The sequence below is a fragment of the Sciurus vulgaris genome, assembly GCF_902686455.1.
Source record: "Sciurus vulgaris genome assembly, chromosome: 16".
In the NCBI taxonomy this organism is placed as follows: Eukaryota; Metazoa; Chordata; class Mammalia; order Rodentia; family Sciuridae; genus Sciurus; species Sciurus vulgaris.
The window spans coordinates 35228231-35254776 of record NC_136477.1 but is presented as its reverse complement, the minus strand read 5'-3'; the positions used below and the strand labels follow the sequence as shown (position 1 = coordinate 35254776).

The 26546-nt window shown below is 36.6% G+C and overlaps 1 protein-coding gene across 1 annotated transcript in view; it reads left to right on the top strand.

Moving 5' to 3' along the window:
- LOC306647149 (uncharacterized protein) overlaps positions 1 to 8692 on the top strand; it is a gene marked incomplete at its 3' end in the record, with an annotated part of 600113 nt that extends 591421 nt beyond the window's left edge. The window contains exon 5 of the mRNA XM_079116162.1: positions 8687 to 8692. Coding sequence (XP_078972288.1) covers positions 8687 to 8692 — 6 coding nt within the window. The remainder of the gene's footprint in view (positions 1 to 8686) is intronic.
- Positions 8693 to 26546: the final 17854 nt, after the last annotated feature.

Here is a 26546-nt window from a genome sequence, read left to right as displayed (position 1 = left end):
TGAGGCCCCAAGCGTCTTGAAATAAAATATTTTGGAAAGGGGGTTGGGGATGTGGCTCAGTGGTTAAGACTAGGATTTTCTTGATTTTTTTTTTTTTTTTCTTTCTCTAGTGAGGATGCAAGCTATGCCTGCACACTTCACTGGGGCTAAGCAGAAGACAGTTTGTGCGAACATGAGACAGTGAGCAGGGAGAGCCCAGAGGTGACCAAGGAGACAAAGCAGAAAGGGGTAAAGAAAAGAAGACGTAAAGAAAAATTTAAAAATAGTAACAAAATAAAAAGGAATAGTTTGCTCAAAGATACTGCCCTGAGGCCTTGTCTGTCCTTCAAGAGAAGAGGCCATATGGGAGGGAGAGTTGACAGTGTGGCATTAGATTTCTCTTAAAAAAAAAAAAAAAAATATATATATATATATATATATATCAAAACTCTGCAAAAGGAAGGGTGAAGACATGGCATTGCTTTGCTGGAGGACTCTCTCTTTCATCATTAAAAAGACTTACAGTAACAAATAAAAAATAAAATGAAAAAAAATTTTAAAAGGCTTACAGGAAGTTTCCTCCCTAGAAACTTATTTACAGAGCACAGGAGACCATTTTCCAATTGCCTTCCATGAGAAGTTAGGTTGTGAAATAAAACCAGTGTCCCCCAAGACTACTACAGTGGACCTCACCACACAATGAAGGCACTCTGTCCATATCTTTGGCAGCTGTTCATATATAGGGCACCTGATACCCCCAGTGTGGGCTGCTTCCTAAGTCCAGGTCCTGTTTTTCCCCATGGACAACAACAAGTACTTCTTCAGCAGTTTATAATAGCAATTAGAAGAGGCTGCAGGCCTCCTTTCTCTTCCTTGAGGACTTTGCGCTTCAAGAACACCTACCTTCTTTGAGAATAAATATGGAATTCTCTGTAACAGGTACCTCCAATTGTCTGTTCTAATTCCCAAACCAGAAAGATATCTTGGAAACGCAACTTGCTTGTTTGTTGTTTCAGGCAACTTTTTCACTACCGTGACCAAAGACCTGACCATTGCAACTGTAGGGGAGGAAAAGTTTATTTGAGGGCTCACGGTTGCAGAGGTCTTAGACCACAGAAGGCTGGCTCCATTCTTTGGGGTTCAAGGTGGGGTTGAACATCATGGTCGGAGAGTGTGGCAGAGGGAAGCAGTGTACATCATAGTCATCAGGAAGCAGAGAGAGATTCCACTCTTCAAATACAAAATATACACCCCAAAGTCACATCCCCAATTATCCACTTCCTCCAACCACACCCCACCTGCCTCCAGTTACCACTCAGTTAATCCCACCAGGGATTACATCACTGATTAGGTTAAGACTCCACAACCCAATCATTTCTCCTCTGAACCTTCTTGCCCTGTGTTACACGTGAGCTCATATCCAAATGATAACATCTGTAATATCTGGAGATGAAACACAAATCCTGGAATTTAGATTATTAATTGCCTTCATTGGTTATCCAAATTATTCTATTTACTAATATTTTCAGAAATGTTTCAGTACTTTGACAACCAGTACGACTGGGCACTAACTTAATAATAGTTCTGCAGAAACTTTTGAGGCTATGGAAAACTTTTCGAGGGGTGCAGAAAATGGATGGTTTTTAGGGAAATAATGACCAGATCGTCCATTTCATTGAATTTTCTTTGTAATCTGATTTGCTGATAACTCAGCAGTATTCTAGTGCTATGGTCACCATATTCCGGTTTTCCTGGTTTATGCTTATTTCCTAGCATAGTTATTAATAGTGTCTCCTCTTTGCTCTCAAAAATGTTCAGGTTTAGAAGATATATGATCTCCCTACCATAGCCTGTTCCAAAAAAGAAAAAAACAAAGCATATTCTATGCACATAAATCTTACTGTGGCCCATTGCCTCAGGGTATAGAAGCTCCCCAGGAGAGCATCAACAAAGGAAATGCCTCATGTAATGATTAATCAGGCACCATAAGCCAATGGGGCTTCCAGTCTTTCCTAGCCATGTGTATATCTAGTACTGAGGGAGAAGAATAGTGTTATCATGATCTGAAACTTACAGCCTTTGCAATTATTTAAACTTATAATGAGAATTTAAGATAACTTAAAAATGAGAAAGAGGGTATGTAATTTTTCAAAATTCTTCTAGAAACATGTGAACAGACCACTACTTAATGCTATTTAAAGACATTATTCAATGCTATTCTTCCTAAACTTTAGAAAAATCACCTCATGGAGGCCATTCTTAACAGAAGGAGCTGCTAGGAACTCAGTACACTGGCTGCCCCCAGCCCTGCCCAGCTGCTTCTCTGCATGTCTGTATCTCCTCATAGCATACCCTGTCCAAGGCCTTAATTTTCCCCTCACAAGATATCCAAGACAAAATGTACAAAGCAGATGGTAACATGGTTGCCTTCATTTATAGGTGGAGCAAGAAACTCTATCAGGATTATTTTACTCCTCAGAATAGTATATCCAACTGACAGTGGTTTCAGAGGGATAGTTGGGTTTAAACTGTTTGAGTAACACATCTGGATGTAGAAATGTGTATCTTTGTGAAGGATGGCTGCTCTGATACCACTCATCCTAAATCCTCCTTTACAATGTGCCAAGACTGCCCAATGAATGGGGGAAGAAGTGAAGCTGTGGATTTTGGGATGGAAATTAGGAGACCATGCAGTGCTTACTGGTTCTCTTATAGAGCTTTCCTTCTGACTGTTCTCTCTCTGACATGTCCTCTCTGAACCCAGTCACTGTTGTGAGGGAGCCTATACCAAATGGAGAGCCCAACCTGTAGGTTCTCTGGGAAATAGTTTCAGTTTAGCTCAACCTTTCAGGGACCAGACACATGAGTGAAGGAGACTCCAGATGACTCCATCCTGTAGCGCTGACTCACTTTCAGGTATCAGTGTCTTCCCATCAAAAGTTCTGGACACGAGAGAACAGAAACAAACAATTCCCAATGTGTACTGTACATGTTCTCAATCTTCAGAAATTGTGGGCATAGTAAAATTCTTATAGCTTTAAGCCACTGAAACTGGAATAGTTTGTTTTCCAGTAGTAGGAACATGAACAATAAACTTGGTAATGTTTATAGGTATTACTTCACATACTATTTTTTGTTTGTGTATGTTATAAACACTTAAAAATCTACTTGCCTAGCCATTTCTGATGATATAATACATTGTTATTAACCTTAGTTAGTATGTTGTACAATAGATCTCTTCAATTTATTCTTCCTATCTGGTACTTTATATCCTTTGACTAAAATCTGCCAAGCCCTCCCCTTTCTCCAGTCTCTGGTAACCCTTATAGCCTCTACTTGTAGACTTACAGCTATCATTTTCCTTTCTCTTTTAGATTTCATCTTAAACTTGCTAAGACTTATTTGTGGCTTACATTTGATCTGTCCTGGAGTATATTCTGTGTGTGCCCTTGACAACAAAGTGGATTCTGCTGCTATTAGATGGAATGTTCTATATGTATCTAATAGGTCCATCTCGTTGAAAATATAGTTCAAGTCTGATATTTCATTATAGCATTTTAGGCTTTCTCTAGCCTGTTTCTCCAAACTTCTCCCATAAATCAATTCTGAAGTTCCCTTCATATCTTCAGTTATAGTTACAGCAATGATCCTCCACATTTGGTCAGTACCAATTTTCAGTGTTGGCCATCTTCATGTTACTAGAATGAAATAGCAGAGGCAATTAACTTATAAAGAAAAAAAAAGGCTTCTTTAGCTCATCATCTTGGAAGGTCCAGCCCAAGACCAAGTGACCCCTATTCTAGGGACCTCTGTTGAGGCTACAGGCTGGCAATATGGGGGACATTGCTTCCATCATGGGCCAGGAAATAGACTGACAGGTCAGGATCTTACAGTCCCTTTCAAGGACATGCCCCAACATAAAGATCTCCCACTAGACTTTACCTCTGAAGGTTTTTAACATCTACCAATAATGCCAGTTTGAGGATCAGTCCTTTGACACAGGGACTTTGTGGAGACATTCATCTAAACCATAGTGAACTGTATATTTTCAGATAAATTGTATTATTGGTCTCATATTCTTATGCCTCATCAATTCTGTTGTTGATGATTTCCATTGTATTTTTCATTTCATTCATGATATTTTTCAGTTCTAGAATGTCCATGTATATATATATGTCTATGAACATAGATACATATATATTTCAGTCTCTGTTAAATTTCACATTTGTTTACTTTTTATGCTCTTAATTTTAGTGAATCAGTTTCCTATTTTCTGGAAATTCCCTTAGCTTTCATAAACTAGTTATTTTGAATTCTTTGGCAGTACTTTGTATATCTATGTTTCTTTCGGGTCAGCTACTGGGAGATTGTTGTGTGCTTTCATGGAGACAGAGAGATAGACAGATAGATATATGTGTCTTTGTTTTTTCATATTTATTATTGCCTTGTGTTGGTATCTGCATTTGAAGCAGTGGGAACTAATTCCTGTCTTTGCTGACTTACTTTGTATAAACCCCTCACCTGTCTGTAGATTCTAGAAAGGTTATATAGCATGGTCTAAGGATGGGCTTCCTGCTAGAATCCTCAGGCAGTTTAACCATATTCTTGAGTCAGTCAGCAGGCGGACATGCCTAATGCCCAGATCTACTGACTGGAGAAATGAGATTAGAGTCTGTGTCCATAGGAACTGGACTGGCATTAGGATGGGCCTCGAACCTTAATTTGAAGGAGATAGTCTGAAGCTAGAATGGGCCTGGCACCTGAGTCCATATGGATTGAACTTGAGCCTGATTCTTCAATGACTGGTTGGGGTAAGACTTACACTTGGAACAACAGTGATGAACTTGGAACTTGGTTCTGCAGGGGTGGTCTTGGAGCCTCAGTCCTCAGGGTCTGGCCTGCCACATGGTCTGCCTCGAGCCTACTGAAGCATACCTGGACCTGAGGTCCTCAGGATCTTAGAGTGACATGAATCAGCCTGGTGTCTGGTGCTGCCTTGGTACTGAGGCAGAACTTGGGCCCATGGAGGGGTCGGGTCTGAAGCCTAGAATCGTCAGCCTAGAATTGTCAAATACCCTGGTATCTGGAGCAACTGGGGCTGGCCTGAAGCTGGGGTGGATAATGACTTGTAATCTTTGTCTGCTGCTGTTAACTTAGAACCTGGGTGAGCAGGTGGTAACCTAGAGGTTAGATCTGTGAGGTCTATTCTGGGTCTTGCACCTTGGGGGCTGGGTTGAGACCAGGGTACACTGGAGCAATTCTGGAGCCTGGTTCTGTGAGGGAAAGTCCAGCCCTGGGTCCTTCTGAGATAGACCTCAATCATGGATCTGCTGGAGCAGATTTGGACACCCATTCTGCTGCATTTATTTATTTTTTATGTAATAAATTCAAGGTTCTATGAGTACAGGGAAAGGGAGTAGATATCTGCAATAGGGATCTATATTGGTTTTCTTCCCCCTGCATGCCTTTAGCTATTTCCTAGAAGATTAAGTCTCATTGAAACAGTTTTAAAATTCCTCACTGTTTAAGTCATCTTTATTGCTGAGACTAAAAGACCTAACAAGAACAATTTTAGAGGAGGAAAAGTTTATTTGGGGGTTCATAGTTTCAGAGGTCTCAATTCATAGAAAGTTGGCTCTATTCCTTGGGGCTTGATGTGAGGCAGAAAATTATGTTGGAAGAATGTGGCAGAGGGAAGTATCTCACATATTAAACAAGAAGCAAAGAGAGAAAGACTCTACTTGCCAGACACAAAATATATACCCCAAAGGCATGCTCTCAATGACCCAACTCCTCCAGCCACACCCTACCTGCCTTCAGTTACCACTCAGTTAATTCCATCAGAGGATTAATTCACTGGTCAGATTAAGGATCTCATAACCCAATCATTTTTCCTCTAACCCTTCTTGCATTGTGTCCCACATGAGCTTTAGGGGGATGCCTTACATTCAACCTATTTCATACACTAAAATCCAATTCCTGCATATATCACAATATTTAAACCCAACTTAATCAGCTGTGATACTGAATTGTGTGACTGGATTGTCAATGCCATCTGCACATGACTCAAGCTGAATATACCAGGAATTTCTATCTTAAACTCTCCTTGTTCTTTTGCTTAATAAATCAGGGGCTAAGACTTTTTTCACAAAAATGTATTTGCTTCCTGATTATACTTTTACAGTTGTTTTGTACTTATTTACATAACCTTCTTAGAGCAAGAAGTCCCAGCCATGACCCATTAACTGTTTTAAACTTTGGATGAAGCCATATCTTCAATGAAGCAAACATAAATTGAGTACATGCTATATTTTTTACAGTATGCTTACTGGAGATATTGTTAGGAGTAGAGAAGATAAACAAAGGGATTCAGCAGAAAACCAACTCTGTATGTTCAAGTTGCTTAAAAGCATTTAGAGAAGAGTTTGTGAAAACAAATGTTTTTGATGATAACAGTAAGATTCCAAACCAATAGTTTGCCAATGTTAAGTGTGTGACCTTGTGTATTAGTCAAGGTTCTCTACAGGAACAGAATAAACAGGTAGTATGATTATAAAAAGGGGATTTATTAGATTGGCTTACATGACCAGAAGCTGTATAGTCCACAGTGACCACCTGCAGGCTGAAGAGCTGGAAGAACCCATAGCCGTACAGTTCAAGAGGCTGAAGCCTCAAAACAAGAGGGATCAATAGTGCTAACCTAGTCTGAGACCAAAGTCTTCTGGAAACTCCCTGGAGAATCACTGGCAGAGTCTGCTTTGAAGGAGCAAGAGTCTGATAACCTCGGGTGATCGCAGCTGCAATCAAGAGAACCTGTTCAAGAAGAATCAAACTTGCATCTGCTGCTGCTTTCTTGTTCTTCCAACTTTTATTCCATTCAAGCCACTATCCTCTTGGACAGTGCTGCCCATGATGAGAAGCTCTGCACTGCAGTTCGCTATCCCACATTTCAATCATTCCTAGACACCCTCACGGACACACCCAGAAGCCTCTTAATCTTCAGCATCTCTTAACCCAACAAGCTGACACTTCAGAATAACGATTACACCTTGCAACACTGTAAGTTAAAGAAGCTGTAGGAATGTAACAGCTCAACATGGACACTCTGGAATCAGACAGACATCTCCAAGCTGTCTTACTCAGTAGCTCCATGACCTAGGGCAGTTATTGAATATCTGATAGTCAACTTCTTCCTCTGTAAAATAGACAAATTATAGCTTCCTTCTTGTGAACTTGGTGTGAATTTAGTGAGATAATCCACATGATGCTGTCAAACAAAGGCTTATCCCTTTAAGTCACATAATAGATAGACATTATATTAAAATAGGAAAGAACTCAATTTTAATTTGGGTCATCAGAGGTTTATAGACTCCTAATTTGCACTGTTTGGGTGGCATCTTCTTTATGACTCTGGGACTTCAACTTCATCTTTTGAGAAAGCTTCATATACATGAAGAATTATTCCCAGCTTCCTGGAAATTTCAACCTTTTCTCTTTCTTTTCTGTGGAATGTCTGTAGCCGAGACTAGGAAGGTGCTAGAAATTTGCCCATATTTTGGTCTTTTTAGTGAGGCTTGAGAACTAAATTCAATTTGTTTCATGTGCTTTTCTTGCCATGGGTTTTATGAGTGAGAATCCTATGCTGCTTCTATCTCCTGGCCTTTACTTTTCCGCGCAGGAAAAATCAGGGTCTGAGCTGGTGTATTTCTTTCTCTTTGTGTTGTTTCCAGTCATATTCTCCCTTCTGTGGCCTTTCCTCTTTTCTATTGTTCCCTTTCACTATCTCTTCAATGTTTGGCTCAATACTATTTAATTCTGGGCTGGGGATATAGCTCAGTTGGTAGAGTGCCTGCCTCCCAAGCACAAGGCCCTGGGTTCAATCCCCAGCACTGCAAAAAAAAAAAAAAAAAAAAAAAAAAAAAATTACTATTTAATTCTGAGTATCCCAAGCAGATGTTTTGGAAAATGGATTCACTCGTCTATCAGATGATACTCATACTTCATATCAGATGGTTCATACTTCCTGTGGCAGATGCTTGAAGTTTGTTAGACTATGTTGAAACTCTAGGCTGTGGTGTTTCATGCTGCTTGAATCTAGCTCTGATGGTTTTTCAGTTTTATATGTTTGCCTCTCTTTTTTGTTGTTGTTCTAATTACTTTTACATGACAATAGAATGCATTTTGACACACCATACATAAATAGAGAGTAACTTCTCATTCTTCTGGTTGTACATGATGTAGACTCACACGAAGCAGACATTATTACCCTATGTACATAAATGATTACATGATCAGTGTGATTCAACATCATGTATATTTGACTTTCTTAAAAAAATTCCCTGCCATAATTATACTTAAAAATTAACTTTAAGATTGACTAATTATAATACATATCTCATTTAGTTGTAAAATTTGAAATTGTCAATAAAATATTTCCTTACAGAAGTAAACTATTTTCAAAGGCTTTGGTTGATAGCATGAAATCTTATGCAATTTGGTTATGACAACTGGGGTGAGATTAAATTCTTTTTATGACAAGAAATCTGATACATGAGAGGAATTTGAAGATGATAAGAAAAGAAAAAGCAACACCATTGTTACAAAAGGCACATGAGATAGAAAGGTTTTGGTTTATGATCAATGCTGTTCTAAAAAATGCGAGGGCTGATATAAATGACCAGTTTTATCTGTTATCTGTTCTCTATAGGAGTGAAGGCTCCTGACACAATCTTACTAAGCTGAGTCTTTGAAGAAAAAACAATGACAAAATGGACTTTTATTGTAAAGATTCCCTTTTGAAAAGTAAAAGAATAATTTTAAACTTAAAAACAGAATGTTTCAGGTTGCATCCCCTTGTCCTTTTAGGAGGAGCCAGGTATCATCAATTACTTCTTATGAAGGGACTTTCAATGTGGTCTCTTAAAGCCAAACTTTGCAGCAATCACAGGCAGTGAACTCGAATGGCACAAGCTTATCAGCTCGGCTCATCGGAGCATCTTTGTAATCATTCATGCATGAATATCCATTAAGACTGTGTCAAACTTCTATTTTTTTTTCAACTAGAAACTAATTCAGGTTATTTCAGGACAAATGTTCAAACTTTTAAAATATACATTAAAATTAAACAAAAAATCCCTACCTCCTCCTTCTCTGGCAGTGAGCATGGTCATTTATCTTATCAGACACTTTCTGGTTGTGGATATATATTCTTCAGCAGTTCTTTAGACTTCGATGTGTATTTTAATACTAATACAATAGTTGCCCCACCCACATCACCTTATATGTGGGGGATATATTTCAAGACCCTTAGTGAGCACCTGAACTGCAGCTGATACTGACAGTTGATTAGATAGTTGAGATGACTACTCAGTGACTGATAGGCAGATAGCATATAAATGTGGATACACTGGATGTATTTCATGCGGAATGGTGTGGGCCAACATGAAATTTCATTGTATACTCAGTGTGGTGTGCAATTTAATAAGAATTGTTTATTTCCATAGTTTTCAATATAACATTTTTAGACCATGGTTGGCCACTTGAGCACCTGAGACCACAGAAAATGAAACCACAAATAAGTGAAAACTTCTATAAAAAAGTAATAATCACAAAAATATAACGAACTGTACATCTCTCAATGCAATAACCAGCTTTAGAAACAGAACATTTATCAACCCTTTTGACTTTCCCATATGTTCCTTAAATATATCCCCTTTCTAGCTTCCAAAAGTAACCATAATCTAGGATTTTGCTTTAAGCATTTCTTTGCCTTTCTTCATGGTTTTGCCATTTATACATATTTTAACATATTCTTACCTAGGTTTGAACTTAATGCAAAATATACTATATGTGTTTGTGTAATTTTTTTGTTTTTGATCAATATTATATTTTTTCATTTTTTAAAATTTTTTCAGACTGCATTTTGGTTCATTGTACACAAATGGGGTACATCATTTCATTTCTGTGGTTGTGTACAATGTAGATTCATACCATTTGTGTAATCATACATGTACATAGGGTAATGATGTCTGTCTCATTCCACCATTTTTCATACCCCCCTCCCTCTCATTTTCCTCTACATAATCTAAAGTTCCTCCATTTTTCTCTCACCCCCCAACCCACCCCCATTATATATCATCATCCATTTATCAGGCAAAACATTCAGCCTTTGGTTTTTTGGGGTTTGGCTTATTTCACTTAGCATGATATTCTCCAATTACATCCTCTATCTGCGAATGCCATAATATTATTTGTGGAGATTCCTCAGAAAACTTGGAATGGATTCACCTTTTGACCCAGTTATCCCACTCCTCAGTTTATACCCAAAGGACTTAAAATTAGCATACTACAGTAATGCGGCCACGTCAATGTTTATAGCAGCTCAATTCACAATATCTAGATTGTGGAACCAAACTCAATGCCCTTCAACAGATGAATGGATAAAGAAAATGTGGTATATATATTCAATATTATATTTTTAAGGTCCGTCCTTTTGATGGGAGTAGCTATAATTCATTCACCTTTGTCAATGCATTTATAGAGAGTTCATTGTCTGTACACATCAGAATTGATTTATCCATTTTAACGGTGGTGAACATGTGGGCTTTTCTGTGGTTGTACTAGAGAGTGCTGTTGAGTTCCTGCTTCCTGGTACCTATATTGGCTACCACAAGGGTGTGACATACTCAGATGGTCTAGGCACTATCAGATTGTGACTGTACTCTGCTGTATGGTTGAGCATAAGCCATTACTAGGACCTCTGTGTGAAATGCCATATTGTACTACCTTTTCTTCATTTTCCTATTGGGAATATTTGTCATTTTGCTTTATAATTTGTACAGTCTCTTTATATGACTGGATAATAATCTTTTGTCAGCTCTGTACATAACAAATACCTCCTTGCTGTGAATTATATGTCATTCATTATGGCATCTTTTGATGATTAATTGTTGTAAGGATGAATGTAGTAAAATTAATCAGCCTTTTACAAGCCAATCGTACTTTGTGTGTGTTGTTTGAGAAATTCTTTTTTAACCACAAGGCAGATGGTGGTTTTCTTTCCTTCTTCTTGTTCCCCTTCTAGTATAATCAAAGAAGTCAAACCGTTCCTTCCTTTCCATAATAAATTTGCCCTCAGTAGTTCCTTTTTTGATTTTTCTCTTGGAAATTTGAGGGATGACCAAGTGGGGTCAGACATTCAGGGCATTTTATTGCATTGTGCCTCCTTGTAGCTCTCATCTTCTCTTTGCATGGCCTGCAGAGCCACTGAGAGTTTCTCTGGGAACAATAATGCCACATTTCCTCAAGTCTTCTGGGACCTCAGATTCTATCCCAGACAAGCTTTCCAACGAATATCTTTGGAACACATACAGTGTTACCCCTGAAAGAATCCTGGTGAGATGTAAATCAGACTTACCAGAGTTGGAAGCTCATTTCACTAACTATTCTGCACATTTCCTTTTGCTCAACAACCTATATGAATATTCTTTCTCTGCTGGAAATATGTCCCTTCTTTTGAATTTTGACATAAAGTATAATAATATTTAAATCTTCCCTTATTAGAGACACTTTGAGGTGGTCTCAGATTATTCTGAATTCTAAAATGAAGGTGTGAATGTGTGTACATTGCTTATATGTGTGTATACATGTGCATATATGTATATACATATGCATATATATATATTCTTATATATTTTTGATGCTGTTTTCTTTAAAATTTTTAAAAAAGTAGAATTGCTATGACTAGTGATATTTTCATTTAAAATTCTGATTGCAACTGCTAGGCTGTCTTCTAGCCTGTCTTAGATATTGTCAGTTAATTACACTTTTGTTAATTTGGGTGAGAATGGTGTTCTATTGTTTTAACTTCCATTCTCTCATCACTGGATAGGCCAACATTCTTTTAAATGTTTTTCCACCATTCATAATTTTTTAAAGACTCTAACTCCTTCCTTGAATGAAAATAGAGTGATAATACAAGCAATAAAACTAACAAGATATTTTGCACTTTACTGAAATTATATTTTCATCATAAAGGAATAAAATTAATGTCACCTGAAAATATACATCTTGTGGATATTCGTACTTCACCAAAAAAAAAAAAAAAAAAAAATCACAAACCTAACCATGCTAAAAGTAAATGGATTCATTTGGGTTTGCTGCCTGAAATCTTATTTTGTGTTTAAAATAAGGGGCAGGGAGCAGTTCCACCAATGCTTTCTCATATGTTCCATTAAGTGTTTGTATAACAAAATTTTCAATCAACAGATACCAGATTAAACAAAATACAACAAAATTCTTATTAATTTATTATTGTAAATATTCTTAAATAGATACTCAAGATTCTAATTTCTATTCAATATAATAAACTTTCAGTGAAAACATTTTTAACTGTTAATGACAATGTCATAAAGGTATAAAAAATAGAAAAATTACAAATTTCAGAATAAGAGGGGACACTTTTGAAGGCATGTGTATCTCAGCTGTCCTATTAATGTTCTATTTTTGAAATTAGGTAGTATTTTCACAGGGATTTGCATACATGCTTTATAATTTCTCATATTTGTGCAATATTTCTTAAAAATTAAAACCTCAGTGCTTGCCTTTTTCCATTTCTACTGTGGCACATAAAAACGGATTACCACTCTCAGGCTTAATGATCACATCTGAGAGATTCAAATGCCAGTGCATTTGGCAGAGATTTAGAGCAGAGTTTGCAGAGCCAGTTCACCAGTACTAAGGAGCCTGGATGCCGGCACCTAGTCTGGCAAAGGGAATACTGATGAAAGCAATTATTCAAATTCTTTTAGTTCTTATGGCCCCTCCAGTAATGAAAGTTCTTCAAAAGGAGGGTGGCATGTGACTCAAGGAATCTGCTCAAAACCACTATGTTAAACATTACTTAAAAATTTAGTCAACCTTTTTCTTGACTGATAGGCTGGCATAGGTTATGACATAGACTTGGTGCTCATAACCTTCTGCTGCTTCCTAAATTAAGAAGATGAATTTCTGAAATTTCCCGAAATTTTTGTTATGGAGGCCTAAGGGTCATTGTGATGTAATTCATGTGGCCATCTAGCTCACTTTGAAGTTAATCCAGGGAAAAGCTAATGACTATCACTTTTGGATTTAATCACGGATGTGTATAGTGCAATTTTGTGAAGCACTTCCTTCTGGGTAGTGAGACCTATCTTGTTTAAAGAAACAAAACTTCTTGTGGCAGATTTTTACTGATGGGCATGAATGAAAATGTAGCTTCATTTTGAGGGCAAGGGATAGTATGTATTTAATGGATGCACTTTTGGACCTGATATTGGCTTTGCTCTCACTGTGAGGTACCACAGCAGAGATTTACCCTATAGCAATGTTACATTGGAGTGGTGTTCAACACTGCTATCAGTGGCAGTTAACATTTATGGCACAATTCATTTAGATTTTTATGAGTCCTTCATGTTCCCTTTATGATCCCAAACAGGAAATGTCAGTGCAGGGAATGAGTAACACTATACACAGAAATCTCTTTGATTTCTTTTATATATTAATATTCACTAAATTTCTAAACCCAGGAGGTATAGCTTCCTAAACCTCAAGCACTGTGTCTGTCTTGGAGGAGTATCATTTGAATAGAATTTCTTCCTGCAGAGTGACATTGTTTGGTTTGACCCATCTTGAGAGAATATATTTAGGAGACAGGGAATTGATATAGTATGAAAATAGTACCACTAATTTAATTATTTTGCATATTGAACCAATACTATTTGCATTTGAGTTGGGGACCTACTATGTACTGAGCAGTTTTCTAGGTTCTGTAGTGCATCTGTAGTGCATTTGTTGAGGTATTTACAGAACTCATTGCTGTGACAAACAAATTCTCTAAATTAAGACTAACAAAATAGAATCTTATTTCTTATTCATGTGAAATCCACTTGGGGGTTTGAAAGTTTTTCCACATGGCGATTAGGGTATTTATTTCAATATACTCCCTGACTTTGTAATCCCCTAAGACCTTGAAGTCACGCCTAGGATCCTTCATTTGACTTGCAAAGAAGAGAGGAAAGAATAGGGAATTGCATTTGAGGGTTCTTTGTGGATTTGGCCTCCAAGTGGTGCACATCACTGCCACCACATTCCATTTTCTAGAACTCAGCTATGTGGTCATACTGATTGCAAAGAAAGCCAAGAAGTTTGGAGTACCCTTACTTCCTGGAAGACAGAAAGCAAGTTTGGTGAACATATAACCAGTCTCTGCCCAGTGAGCTCTAATTTTGAACAGAGCAGATGAGGTTTCTACTTATATGGAGCAACTTTTCTGGTATAGCAAGATAAACAATAAACATGTTAAATAAGTAAGAACTACAAGTAGTGATGAGTACTGAAAATTAAAAAACAAAAAACAAACAACAACAACAACAACAAAACCAACCCACAGTGCAGTAATAGGACTGTAATAGGACTTGGACTTGGAATTGGAATGAAGACTAGGGAAAGAGAACCCTTCAGAGTAGCATGATGAGAGAAAGAAATTTCTGTTGAGATGAGATTCCATCTAAGACCTGAACAAAGGGGAGTTGGCTATACAAAGACGTAGAGAAAAACTGTCTAGACAGAAGATAAAGGGCAGAATCTAAACAGGCTCGACATGTTCAGAGGAAAGGAGGAATCCAAGTCTGCCCAAAGTTTATTGACTAAGTTGGAAGAGGGATGGGTGAGCAGAAGGAAAAACAGAACCACATGTTCAATGCATCTCCTGGAGGATTTCCCTGATGCTGTGTACAGGGATTTTTGCTAAGAATTTTAAAAGCATATCTTTTTCTGCAAACCTAGGACATGGGTTTTATTGTTCTTCCCCTTAGAGACAGACAAATGGAGTTCCAAAGAGTTTAAATAATATCTACAGGTTTGCACAGCCAATGAAGTAGAGTTGGATTCACACCTGAGTCTATTTAATTGTCACTCAGAAGTCTATTTTTCTAACCACAATGCAACCATGCTTTAACCAAGTTTGTATTTGATACTGAGGGCTCTTCTATTTTATGCATGCAATAATGCAGAGCAGTGCACTCTTCTGTCTCAAGATTTCTGACAACTCAAAGCCACTGGAACTGTTCTGAAACCAATGAATGCTTCAACAAACAAAGGTATTTCAAATTTTTTCATTGGAAAACGTTTCCTATAATAAACAGGCTTTACTCATATTAAGAATTTTGGTCACATTTATCATTGTCAACTATGGACTATTGTTGAATAAGGGAACTTAGGAAATTTAATCCAAATCTTTTCATACAGAAGTACTTCTGTCAAATACTGCTTGCCTGAAAATGTAACTTCACTGCAAATGAGACTAAGGAATATCCAAAGTACCTTTTTGTACGCTATTACTTTTTTATTTTTTAACTGCCATCTAGCCACGTTTCCCAGTATTTATAGTTCCTAACTACCCCTAATATCATGCTCATGTTTACTTTCCTGTTTTCTAACTTTCTCTAAGTTTATCAATTCAATTTCAAACGGATTCTGAAGTACAGATAATAGGTTAAATCACTGTCAGTATGCACATCTCTTACAACACAGACCACTGGAAATCCTCACCCAGTTAAGGATAAAAGGTTGCACAGAATCCTGTTCTAATCCTATGGTTAGATTTTCGTGGTAATATCTTTCACTATATTTTCTACACGTGATGCCTTTTGTCTGCCTGAAAAGGACAGGTAGAACCTCACTTTTGAACCCAAGAATACAAAAATAATTCAACTGAGACATTTGTGTAAAAAAATAGTTCCTTGCTTCATCTTCTGTAATAGATGTGGGATTACCATATGGCAATACCTTCCTTGTAAGCCTGAGTGGTAACACCATAATATTAGATGACAGATCTTCCTCAGAATGGGAAAATTTCACTTTTTAAAAAATGTATTTGTTCTAATTAGTTATATAATACAGTACGTTTATGTATTTTGATAAATCATACATAAATGGAGTATAATTTCACCCAGCTATCCCACTCCTTGTATTAGACCCAAAGGACTTAAAATCAGCATACTACAGTGGCACAGTCACATTAAAGTTTATAGCAGCTCAACTCACAATAACTAAACTATGGAAATAAGCTAGGTGTCCCTCAAAAGATGAATGAATAAAGAAAATGTGATATATGTATCACATTTATATATGATATATATATCATATATACATATATACTTATGTATGTCTACACACACACATACATACATAGAATGAAATATTATTCAACTTTAAAGAAGAATGAAATTATGGCATTTCCTTGTAAATGGATGGAGTTGGAGAATATCATGCTAAGTGAAAGAAGCCACTCCCCCAAAACCAAGGGCTGAATGTTTTATCTGATATGTAGAAGCTAATTCCCAATGGCGGGGCACTAGGGAAGAATAGATTTACTTTAGGTAGAGGGGAGTAAAGGGAGGGGAAGAGGTATGGGGGAATGAATGATAGTAGAGTGAAACAGACATTATTACCTCATGTACATATATAACTGCATGACTGATGTGATCCTACAATATGTACAATCAAAATTTTCCCTTTTAGTCTCCTTTGTTCAATGAATACTTGAGATATTCAGGAAATTTTTTAAAATATAAATTTTTTTTCCTTTAAAGATAGAAAGAACTCTGAAACTGTATTCACAAGAAACTAAACACATAGAAGCATGCATGAATGCCTGAGGGCAGAAGCTGAGTAAGTCTTTTAGAAAAAAATGAAAAGGTTCTAGAGCAGGTGGTTTCTACCGGCAGCCTGCATGTTTCTTCTTTAAGATCCTCCTTTCCTATGGAATCTTATAAAGGTGACAGCAGGCAATGAGCAGAGAATGTAGTAGTAGAAGACCTAAATTTGTGTCCCAACCTTGTCATTTGTTTAATGGCTCTGGACAAGCCATATGTAAATTTTGTCTTGGCTTTCTTTTCTGAAAAGTGTGATAACACAAGAAAGGACTTAGTAAATATTTAAGGTCATAATAATGGGCAAATTTTAGCATCATTAGACTCAAACTTTTCTAATTAAATGTAATATTAGGTTCTTCTTAAAGAGGAGTTACATGTTCTCTGCAAAGATACTCTGTACGCAGAGCTCTTCCAACAGGCTTGGACCATTCTTGGTCCTGAGCACTTCTTTGTCACGCTTCACTCAAAGCTTTCCTTACAGTCCCCTAAAGCTCAGGAAATAATGCCCAAGAGCTAATAAGTGGGATAGCATCAAATTAAAAAGCTTCTACCTAGCAAAGGAAACAATCAAGTATGTGAAGAGAGAACTTACTGAATGGGAGAATATTTTGCTCTTCTGACAGAGGATTAATATCCAGAATATTTAAAAGACTCAACACCAGAAAATCCAAATAACTCAATTAACAAATTGACAAATGAACTAAACAGACAGTTCTCAAAAAGAAGAAATAGAAACAATCAACAAATATATGAAAAAATGTTCAATCTCATTAGCAATTAGGGAAATGCAAATCAACACTACACTGATATCTCAGTCCTGTCTGAATGACAATCATCAAGAATACAAGTAATAATCAATACTGGAGAGGATGTAGAAAAAAGGAACACTTTTACACTGTTAGTGGGATAGTAAATTAGTACAACCACTATGCAAATCAGCATGGAGTATCCTCAAAAATCTAGGAATGGAACCACCATATAACCTAGCTATACCACTCTTCAGTATTTATCCTAATGAAGTAAAGTCATCATACTATGGTGATACATGCCTATCCATATTTATAGCAGCATAATTCACAGTAGCCAAACTATGGAACCAGTCTAGGTGCTCGTTAATGAATGAATGGATGGATAAAAAAATGTGGTATATATACACAATGGAGTTTTAGTCATCCATAAAGAAGATAAATATAGGCCTCCATTTGCAGAAAAATGAATGAAACTCAAAAACATTGTGTTAAACAAAATAAACCAAATTCAGAAAGTCAAGGTTCATATATTTTCTCTCATATATGGAAGCTAGAGAGGAAAAAGGAAAAGAAAAGTAGGGGGTGAATCTCATGAAAATTGATGATAGAGCAGCAGAATAGAGAAAAGAGACCAGGGGGAGTAAAGAAAAGAAGAAATACTGGGAAATAATATTGTCTAAATTATATTGTTGTTTTGTGTACATGTATGAACATGTAACAATGAATACCACCATTATGTATAACTATAATGCACCAATAAAAAATAATGTGGAGAAGAAAAAAAAACTTTCCCTGTAATTTTTTAAACTGAAGGGATTATTGTTTTTATGAATTGCAGGCAAATCATTAACTTTTTCCCATTTCTGCATTTCCACATCATAAAGTGTTTCTCATTTCTTTCTTCTTTATTCCTCTCTTTACTCCTCCTGGTCCATGTGCCCCAGTGTTTCTTTTTTCTAGGCAAATGCATTCTTATATTTTCCTTGAACCTGAGATACTTTCTAACTCTTTGAGTCAAATGGTGTTCCCCTTCTAGGAATGAAGAGTGTCATTTAAAATTTCCTTAATTTTGAACTTAGTGGAGGTATGACCTCCTCCAACAAGTCCTTCTGGACTTTCTTCTCTTCCATATTGGAACATAGGAACAGGCTGGAGTATATACACATTATGCTATTGAATAAATATCCATAAATTTGTTTCTGGGGGAAATGTGGTTTTAATTACAAAGTATTTGCCGTGTTGTTTTAAAACACATCGGTTACTTCTGAATTGAGAATGGCTTTTTATTTATTCATTCTTTTATTCCTTCTTTTGAAAAATGTTTATTTATCCAGATGTGTGGGGTGCAGAAACAAACAAAATGTAGGCACACAAGGAGTTCTCAGTCAATGGATTAAGAGGCACTTAGAGACCATTATACTCTCAAGACAAAGGGTAAATTAAAATCCGTGCAGTGTTTCAGGGAAGCGCTGAACATGAGACAACTGCCTTTGCTTCTTACCAGGATGACTTTGCAGAATAAACAATACTTCAGTGGAATGTTGGAAAGCTAAAAGTTAGTTAAAAGTTAAAATAATTCATGCATCATAAGTTATTCTGGATCCAATTGCATCCATTGCATGAGAGACATGGACTAGATGAGTTCATGACTCTGCTGGTTCCATTCTCCTGGGATTTCTAAGGTGCTCTAAATCCCTACTTCATGCAAACAAAGCAATGTGTTAACTCTGTAGAGAATATGTTAGGTCTGTTCTGGTAACTGATCCTCCACCAAGACATGGTAAAGAGATTACATATCTTCTCTTCTATTTATCAATTGATAGCAGTGCTTTAAGTTTTGTCTTGAGAAGGACTATAATAACACATGTAAGTTCATCAAAATAAAGAGCTATTATTGATTACTGATGCCTGTTCTGGTGAGGAGGAAGAAGTGGAGATATTCATGACCCTTGTTCTAAAGAGTTAAATTTAATAAGTTATCTAAAACCTAATTGAAAGTTGGAGAAATGAATGAAAGAAAAAAAAATAACTCGAAAATCAAAGTGTCTTTTTATGGGTAGTTACCTCATTAAACACAAAATCCTCAACCCAGTGTTTTGTTCTTTTAACAACCCAATATCCATGGCCAAAATATCTGATTATTTATTTTGGGGATGCAAAGGGTAAACCACCTTAAATAGCCTTGGACAAATTAGATTTCATATGCTTTCCTAAAAATCTATTTTCCATAAATCCAGCAGCTCAGGAGGCTGAGACAGGAGTATTTTAAGTTCAAAGACAGCATCAGCAACTTAGGGAGACCCTATCTCAAAATAAAACATAGAAGGAGCTGGGGATGTTGGTCAGTGGTTAAGCACTTGAAGGTTCAATTCCTGGTGTGAAAAAAAAAAAAAATCTGTGTCCATTATAATAACCTCAATTACTTCACTAATGGATTGCTCTTGGAGGGCAGTTAGCGTAGGAGCACTATCTGGGAGATGTGCTGTATGTTCCCACTGCATAAGTGTTAATGAAAAAACGGAAAGTTTTTGGAGATAGTTTGTATAGATTTTTGGCTGTCAAGGTACATGCAGAAAGTTCACATCTGCAGATCATAAACAAGATGTTAAAGAATGTCAGATACTCAACTGAAGCCAACAATGCATGAGGAAGGAAAGTTTAGAAGTGATGTTATTTCAGAAATAAAACTTTATGAATCTTGCATATAACCAAATAACAAGCTGGCTTTTCATTTACACAATGGAAATGAATGTTAAAGTATTCATAAAGACTAGTGGTGAAATATAAAGTTATTCTGATGGAGTGAAGTTTTAAATGCAAAGAATGAATATATTTTAGAGACTTATCTCAGCATGTAACAGATTTTGATGAATACGCTGCAGACGATGGGTATAGAATTCATTTATGCAGATTCTTATGGCACAGACCATTATAATTCTTGCAATACATTGAGCCTATGTTTAATCAAAACTCCAAAAATTTATAATTTTCTTTTGTGCCTCCATCTTTCCATTTTCCTTGAAACCAATTTATACAAGACAGGCTACTTCTTTTGTTGGGTGTAACTTTGAGAGAAATTTCTTTATTCATTAAATTGTTTAGAGAAATGTTTCAATTCTAGGAAGTGCTTCCTTCCAGCTGAACCACATAATCTTTTAAAATAGAGACCCATTTCTGCCCTCACCAAAGCAGCATAATTCCTATTTAAGCTAACAACATAGATTAAAATATTGATATAAAAATTTCTATGAATGTGAAAACTTTAAGGGGCTTTTAATTATAACCTTAACTCCTTCATCTTCAAACTTTAGCAGATCATTTTGAATCCTCTTGCAGTTGATTTTCAGAAAGTCTTCTCTAATTTTCCTTCTTGGCAAAATAAATTCAGTGTTTCACAGTCACATTTTGTGAGTTTGTAAGAGGCAGTCCTGGGCCTCCTGCCATAGGATAGAGTCCTGATGAGGGCCCCTTGTCATTTCCAGGTATGAACACCTCTGGATGGATTCAAGATGGATCAGTTTCATTCTCAGTGGAGAACATATTATAATATCTAGAGTACCTTGCCGCAGGGTTTGCATTTTCTGTCCTAGTTAACCTATGTCAGGCCTTTGAGAGTTCACAAGAAGAATCAGTTACTACACAACAAAGGTAACATGAAAGATGGCTGAGGAGAAAGAATTAACTTGAAAAGATGTGAACAGCCCATTGCCTAATGTCCCCTTACAAAATTTAATTCCTGGACATGATAGAAAGAGATAAGGGATTTCCTGGGTTTACCTCTCTTAGAGGAATTTATTGACATTGGATTGAATATATGTCTTTACACTGAAAACTTTAAACATTTTTTTAGACATAAAAGTGGCCTAGGAGTCTATATGCCCATGAAATTCACACGATTAAATATAACAAGGATTTTTCCTCCACAGAGTAAATAACCTCCTTCCCATGTGTATATTGATATAAACTCTCAGTGCATTTGTTTTATGATTTAGCACAGATGGTTTCTCCCTTGTTTGAGGCTGAAAAATGGATTTCCTTTTGGCTCCCCTGGAGTTCTTTTTCTTTGATGGTTAGAGAGTAGGTGTTAGCTTTTCTTGAAAATCCCACTTAAAGAAAACTATTGCTATGCCTTTAAAATGATTTTTATTTGTGTATATTTCAAAAAGAAATGCACTGTGGTAGTATCTGTTGTTAGTACACATTAGAATTTATGTTCTCATGATAAGAACAATTCCCAAAGAGTCATAAGAATGCCAGACAACTTTAAGAAAAATCACATGAAAATCTATTATATTAAAACCAACGCTTGGCATTTATTGTACTGTTTATTTCACATATTTTGTTAGTGGCAGCATGAGATCCAAGGGCATATTATTTTATCTGTTTATCACGTTCAGATAGAGATAATAAAATTAATCAAAATAAGTAGGCTATAATCTGAAGATCTTAAGCAGTGTGGTGAAGAAGATTTAAATAATTTCTCTCTTTATGCTATTCATACTTGCTAAATATGTTTCTAGGTCAATATCATTTAGTCTGGCAGAAGTATTAGGTATTTTCTAAACCATTTAAAGTCATTACTTCATAATTACGAAAACAGTACCGTGAAGTACACAGTGTTATGTTCTCTAATGTGAGAGATTCAGAGAAGCAGAAGGCTTTAGTGGCTCACCTCAGATGACCTAGGATTTGGGGGAAGAGAATTAAGTAAATATTAGTTCATAGTTTTTTTTGTTGTTGTTGTTTTGTTTTTAATGTGGGAACAATTCTGCCTTTTGAGGCACAGCTTTGGAACGGGTCTACTCAGTCTTACATGGTGTTTTAGCAAATGGGAATGTTCCTTGACACATTGTGTCTGAGATGAGCCTTATGATAACAGTAGTAGTAACAGCTAACATTTATTGAGTGCTAATTATGTTTGGCAATGAATAAAATTGTTAACCGTTACTTCATTTAATTATATTAACCGTGAGGAAAAGGCTGTCATTATCACCATTTTAGAGATGAAAAAAACCTGGGTTCGAAAGACTAGAAATGGATCCAGTGTCATGTAAGTGATAGATACTATAGTCTTAGCCAGATATTATGATTTTCACTAATATACAGTGTCATGAGAAGAATTCAGCCGAGCAGGAAAATCAGAGCAAACCCCATCATTAATAAGGATATTATAAAAGCCCTGTTCTAATTTTTAAAATTACTATTGGACTAATATAATTAAACTTCACAAGTAACTCATCAGATTAAGATCCTACATAATAATTTAATCCTTTTGGGTTTAGGTATTGCTATAAGAACTGAGCTGTTAAAAATAAATGGTGTTGCTTCATGAATCAAATGATTAGTAGTCCTAACCTGATAATGGGATATCTACCAGAGTAAGCTAAGCTAACAAAATAGCTGCTGTTGACCAAGCTCAGTTCTACCGGGTCTGTAGGGTTTTCAGCTTCCTCTTGTCCTCCTTGTTCCCACACCTTGTCTCCTGCCACGCCTGCTCTTCCAGTCCCTCAATCCCACTTGCCACCACTCCAGCTCCTTTTCATGCCTTCTTACGTCTGTTCTCTGTCCCTAATATGCTGCACAAATCTTTAGCTATCATGGGTCTGTGATTGGGGCAGAGTGTGTAGAGTCAATAGGAATTTTAAAGCCAAATTTACAAAGTGTTGTTAATTCAGTGGTCATGGCAAGTGAGGTGGTATAAGCGAGAGCTGTGCTGCAGATTAAAACTAAATCAATATATGCTAAGTGGCTGGATGTCTGTATTCTTCACGCAGCATTGTCAGCCTCCCTTGTCCTTTGTGTCTACCTCAATCTTCCAAGCAAATTCTATGCATACATCTATGTCTTCTTCTCTAGCACCTTAGACTTTGGGATTTGCAGCACCTATGCTCATTTTATGAAGGAACAAAACAGCTTGGCAAAGAAACACTATCCCATCAATAGAGAGTAATGACATTTTTCTGCACATAATACACTAGGGCTTTATTTTCCACCTAAGTTGCTCATGAGCCACACGTACTGTCCTTTCCAACTTGGGTTAAATCTCATTTGCATTTACTCTAGTACAGATAAATCCTACCAGATTTTGGGATCAAAATCCCCAAATGGATTCCCTGTATAAAAGCATATTATAAAAATAAAACGTGATGTTTCAAATTGGAAATTAAAAAAAAAAAGTGTTTCATGCATTTGATAATTTTCAAATTAGCTGTTCTCATTGGTCCCATTTGGAATTGGCAAGGACAGGGACATGAATCCAGTTTCATTTACAGAAAAGCACACAGTCCAGAAATTTTGTCTCATACTTCCATTGTTTGCTTTCCTGTGAACATTCCTGCCACTCACATGTAAACGAATTAATCTGTGCAGAATGATAGATAAATATTATAAAATTGGAAGTATGAAACATTAACCAGATTCTCAGCCCTCTCCATAGACCTTGATTCTTTGAAATAGGGATACAGTGTCAATATTGCTGAGGGGTTGTTGTCTCATCATCTGTACATCCTTGAAATGTTTCCCACAAATGTTTTCCACCTACTTCCCCTCTCCTAAACGACTAACATATGTTCCTATGTTTTTTAAAAGCACAATTTCTACTGATTTTTACCAAAACCTAAATAAATCATGAGATCTTAGGAAACTTATAGAAGTAGAGGGAAAGTCATAATTTATATAAAGAATGAGAGAGTGCAGAAACTAAAGATTCCCCCACATACATAATTTGCAATACTATGATATGTCATCTGCCTCTATTGACCAGTGCAATAAAAGGCACTTCTGAAACTATATGATCCGTAAGTGTTTTGAATGAATTCTGTGTTTTTCTCACTAAACTTAGCCTTCCATTGAAAAAGTGATAGCCATTGGCAATTTTGATTGAAAAAATATAACATGTTAGACAAGCTTTTGTGATAATTATGCATGTGGTGGAATAGTTGCAGCTTTCTGTGTATTGTCACTTGTCATAGATGGCTGAATTGACTGCTCTTTTCTCTCTTTGTTCATGAATATGAGTGGAAATATAGAAATCAATGCAGTATTTGTTATCATTCACTCAGCAAGTGCTTGCATCCTTTGCAAGAAGATAGGACAAAGTGGAAAATAAGGCAGAGTCCCTACTACTGGGAATTCACATTCTAGTAAAGGAAAAGGAAAAATATCAACCCTCAGTACAACCTAATAAGAAAAAGAGATGCAGATGGTAGAATAAAAACATCAGCGAGAAGGAGACCTACTTCTCTGGAATGGAGATTGGAGGGTGGGATGGATGTCTGTATCAGAGGTCTCCTTAAACTTGACTTGATTTCCCAGGTTCACACTCTGACATGACCTGAACATCCATCCCCAGATTATTTTTAAATGCATTTATATGATTTTACATCTTTGCAGGTGATTGCCATCTTTACCTCTGTTCCCATTTGTGAAGGTTCTGTTTCACCCTACATCCATTAGGATGGGAAGTTCTTAGGAACAGTTCTCCTGAGGATAAAAACCCAGTCTTGGTTCACAGCATGACATAAGGAAAGCCTCCTGGCTAGACTGAGGGAGAGTAGGTAATGCAGCACTGCTTCTGACACCAGGCCCCACCCCAATCCATCTCTTATCCCATTTCCATGGGGGTTAGGGGTGGTGCTGATAAACATACCCAACCTACTGTGCGTGATACTTCAGATAACATGGAGCACCTCATGATATAGAGGGTACCTAATGTACTGGAGTCCATTGTCCACTTTCTGTGAGAGGCCAGTGTCAATCTAGGAACTGTTTTCCAAAAAGAAAATAACTATCTGCATTATGAGATAAGGCTTTGCAGCCATAAACATCAGCACTTTGTCTTATTGAAGGTTATACTAACTCTATGAAATAACCTATATTTACCACATACACTCTGAATTCCATTGGGTGGTCTGGGCTGTAATATCTAAGCGATAGAGCAGCCTTTGGTACAATCTGAACCCATAACAGAATCTTCTCTTGCTTGACTTTCACTCAAAATCAGAAGCCTTAAAGTTATCCTTTTAATGGTTCAGAGCAGCATCTCAACTATGGTCTATTTTACCTGCAAATTCCGAAGATACAAAACCAACACTTTACCTCTTTTTTTCCCCTTTACTGTGCTTCTTTTAAAAAAAATTGCTGTTAATGCAAAGTATCACAATTTTTTCCTTCATTTGGAAGGAATTATTTCAACTTGCTCCAGACCACTGGAGTCCAGAAACTTCAGAGTTGTAGGCCACTGAATTTAAGTGGGGTGTGTGTGTGTGTTTTCTGCCTGTCCTGTTGCATTCATGTGTCTTAGTAAGACATCTAAGCTTCATGCCACTTCATGTTCCATCAACATGATGACATCAATGTGATCACACCAAGGTGGTGAACTATAAAATATCCAGACAAACAAGGTTCCAGACAGCTGGATGATTGCAGAGGAAGAAAGAGGATGTCCCTAACAAAGACAGTGAAGAACTACTCTCGTTTATGCCAGTTGAAAATCACTTAGTAGTGTGAGAATTAGTTGATATAATAATACCATTTAACATCGTGAGATGCCACCAAGAAAGTGAATTTGGAAAAAGAGAAGAGACCTTATGAATAAAACCTAGGGTCACTTTAATGTTTAGAAGTCAGAGAAATGAGCCTGGGCCAGAGTGACTGAAAAATTTCTAGGGAGGTAAGATGAGAACCAGAAAAGAGGAAAAAGAAGGTATTGATAGACATTCATGAAAGTTACTGAAAGGCTGAGGAAAATACGCATAAAGAATTAAATGTACAATTTAGCAATGGGAGTCTCTAACAACTTGAAAGAAGTTTGAATGGAATGGAGAGCAGGGGGCTAAAAAACCTGACTGGAGTGGGTTCAAGAGAGAATGAAAGAATAATTGAAGAGAGCAAATATAGAAAGGTCTTTCAATGAGTGTTATTGTAAAGATAATGAAAGAAATTGGTATAAACTAGAGGGACTTAATATAGCATGCTGTGTGTTGATGGAAGTGATCTAACAGAAATGAAAAAGTATATATATATATATATATATATATATATACATATATATATCACTCAAGAAAGTGGAGAAAAATCACATGAATAAAGACTCAGAATAAGCAAACATCAAAACAGGGCTCCA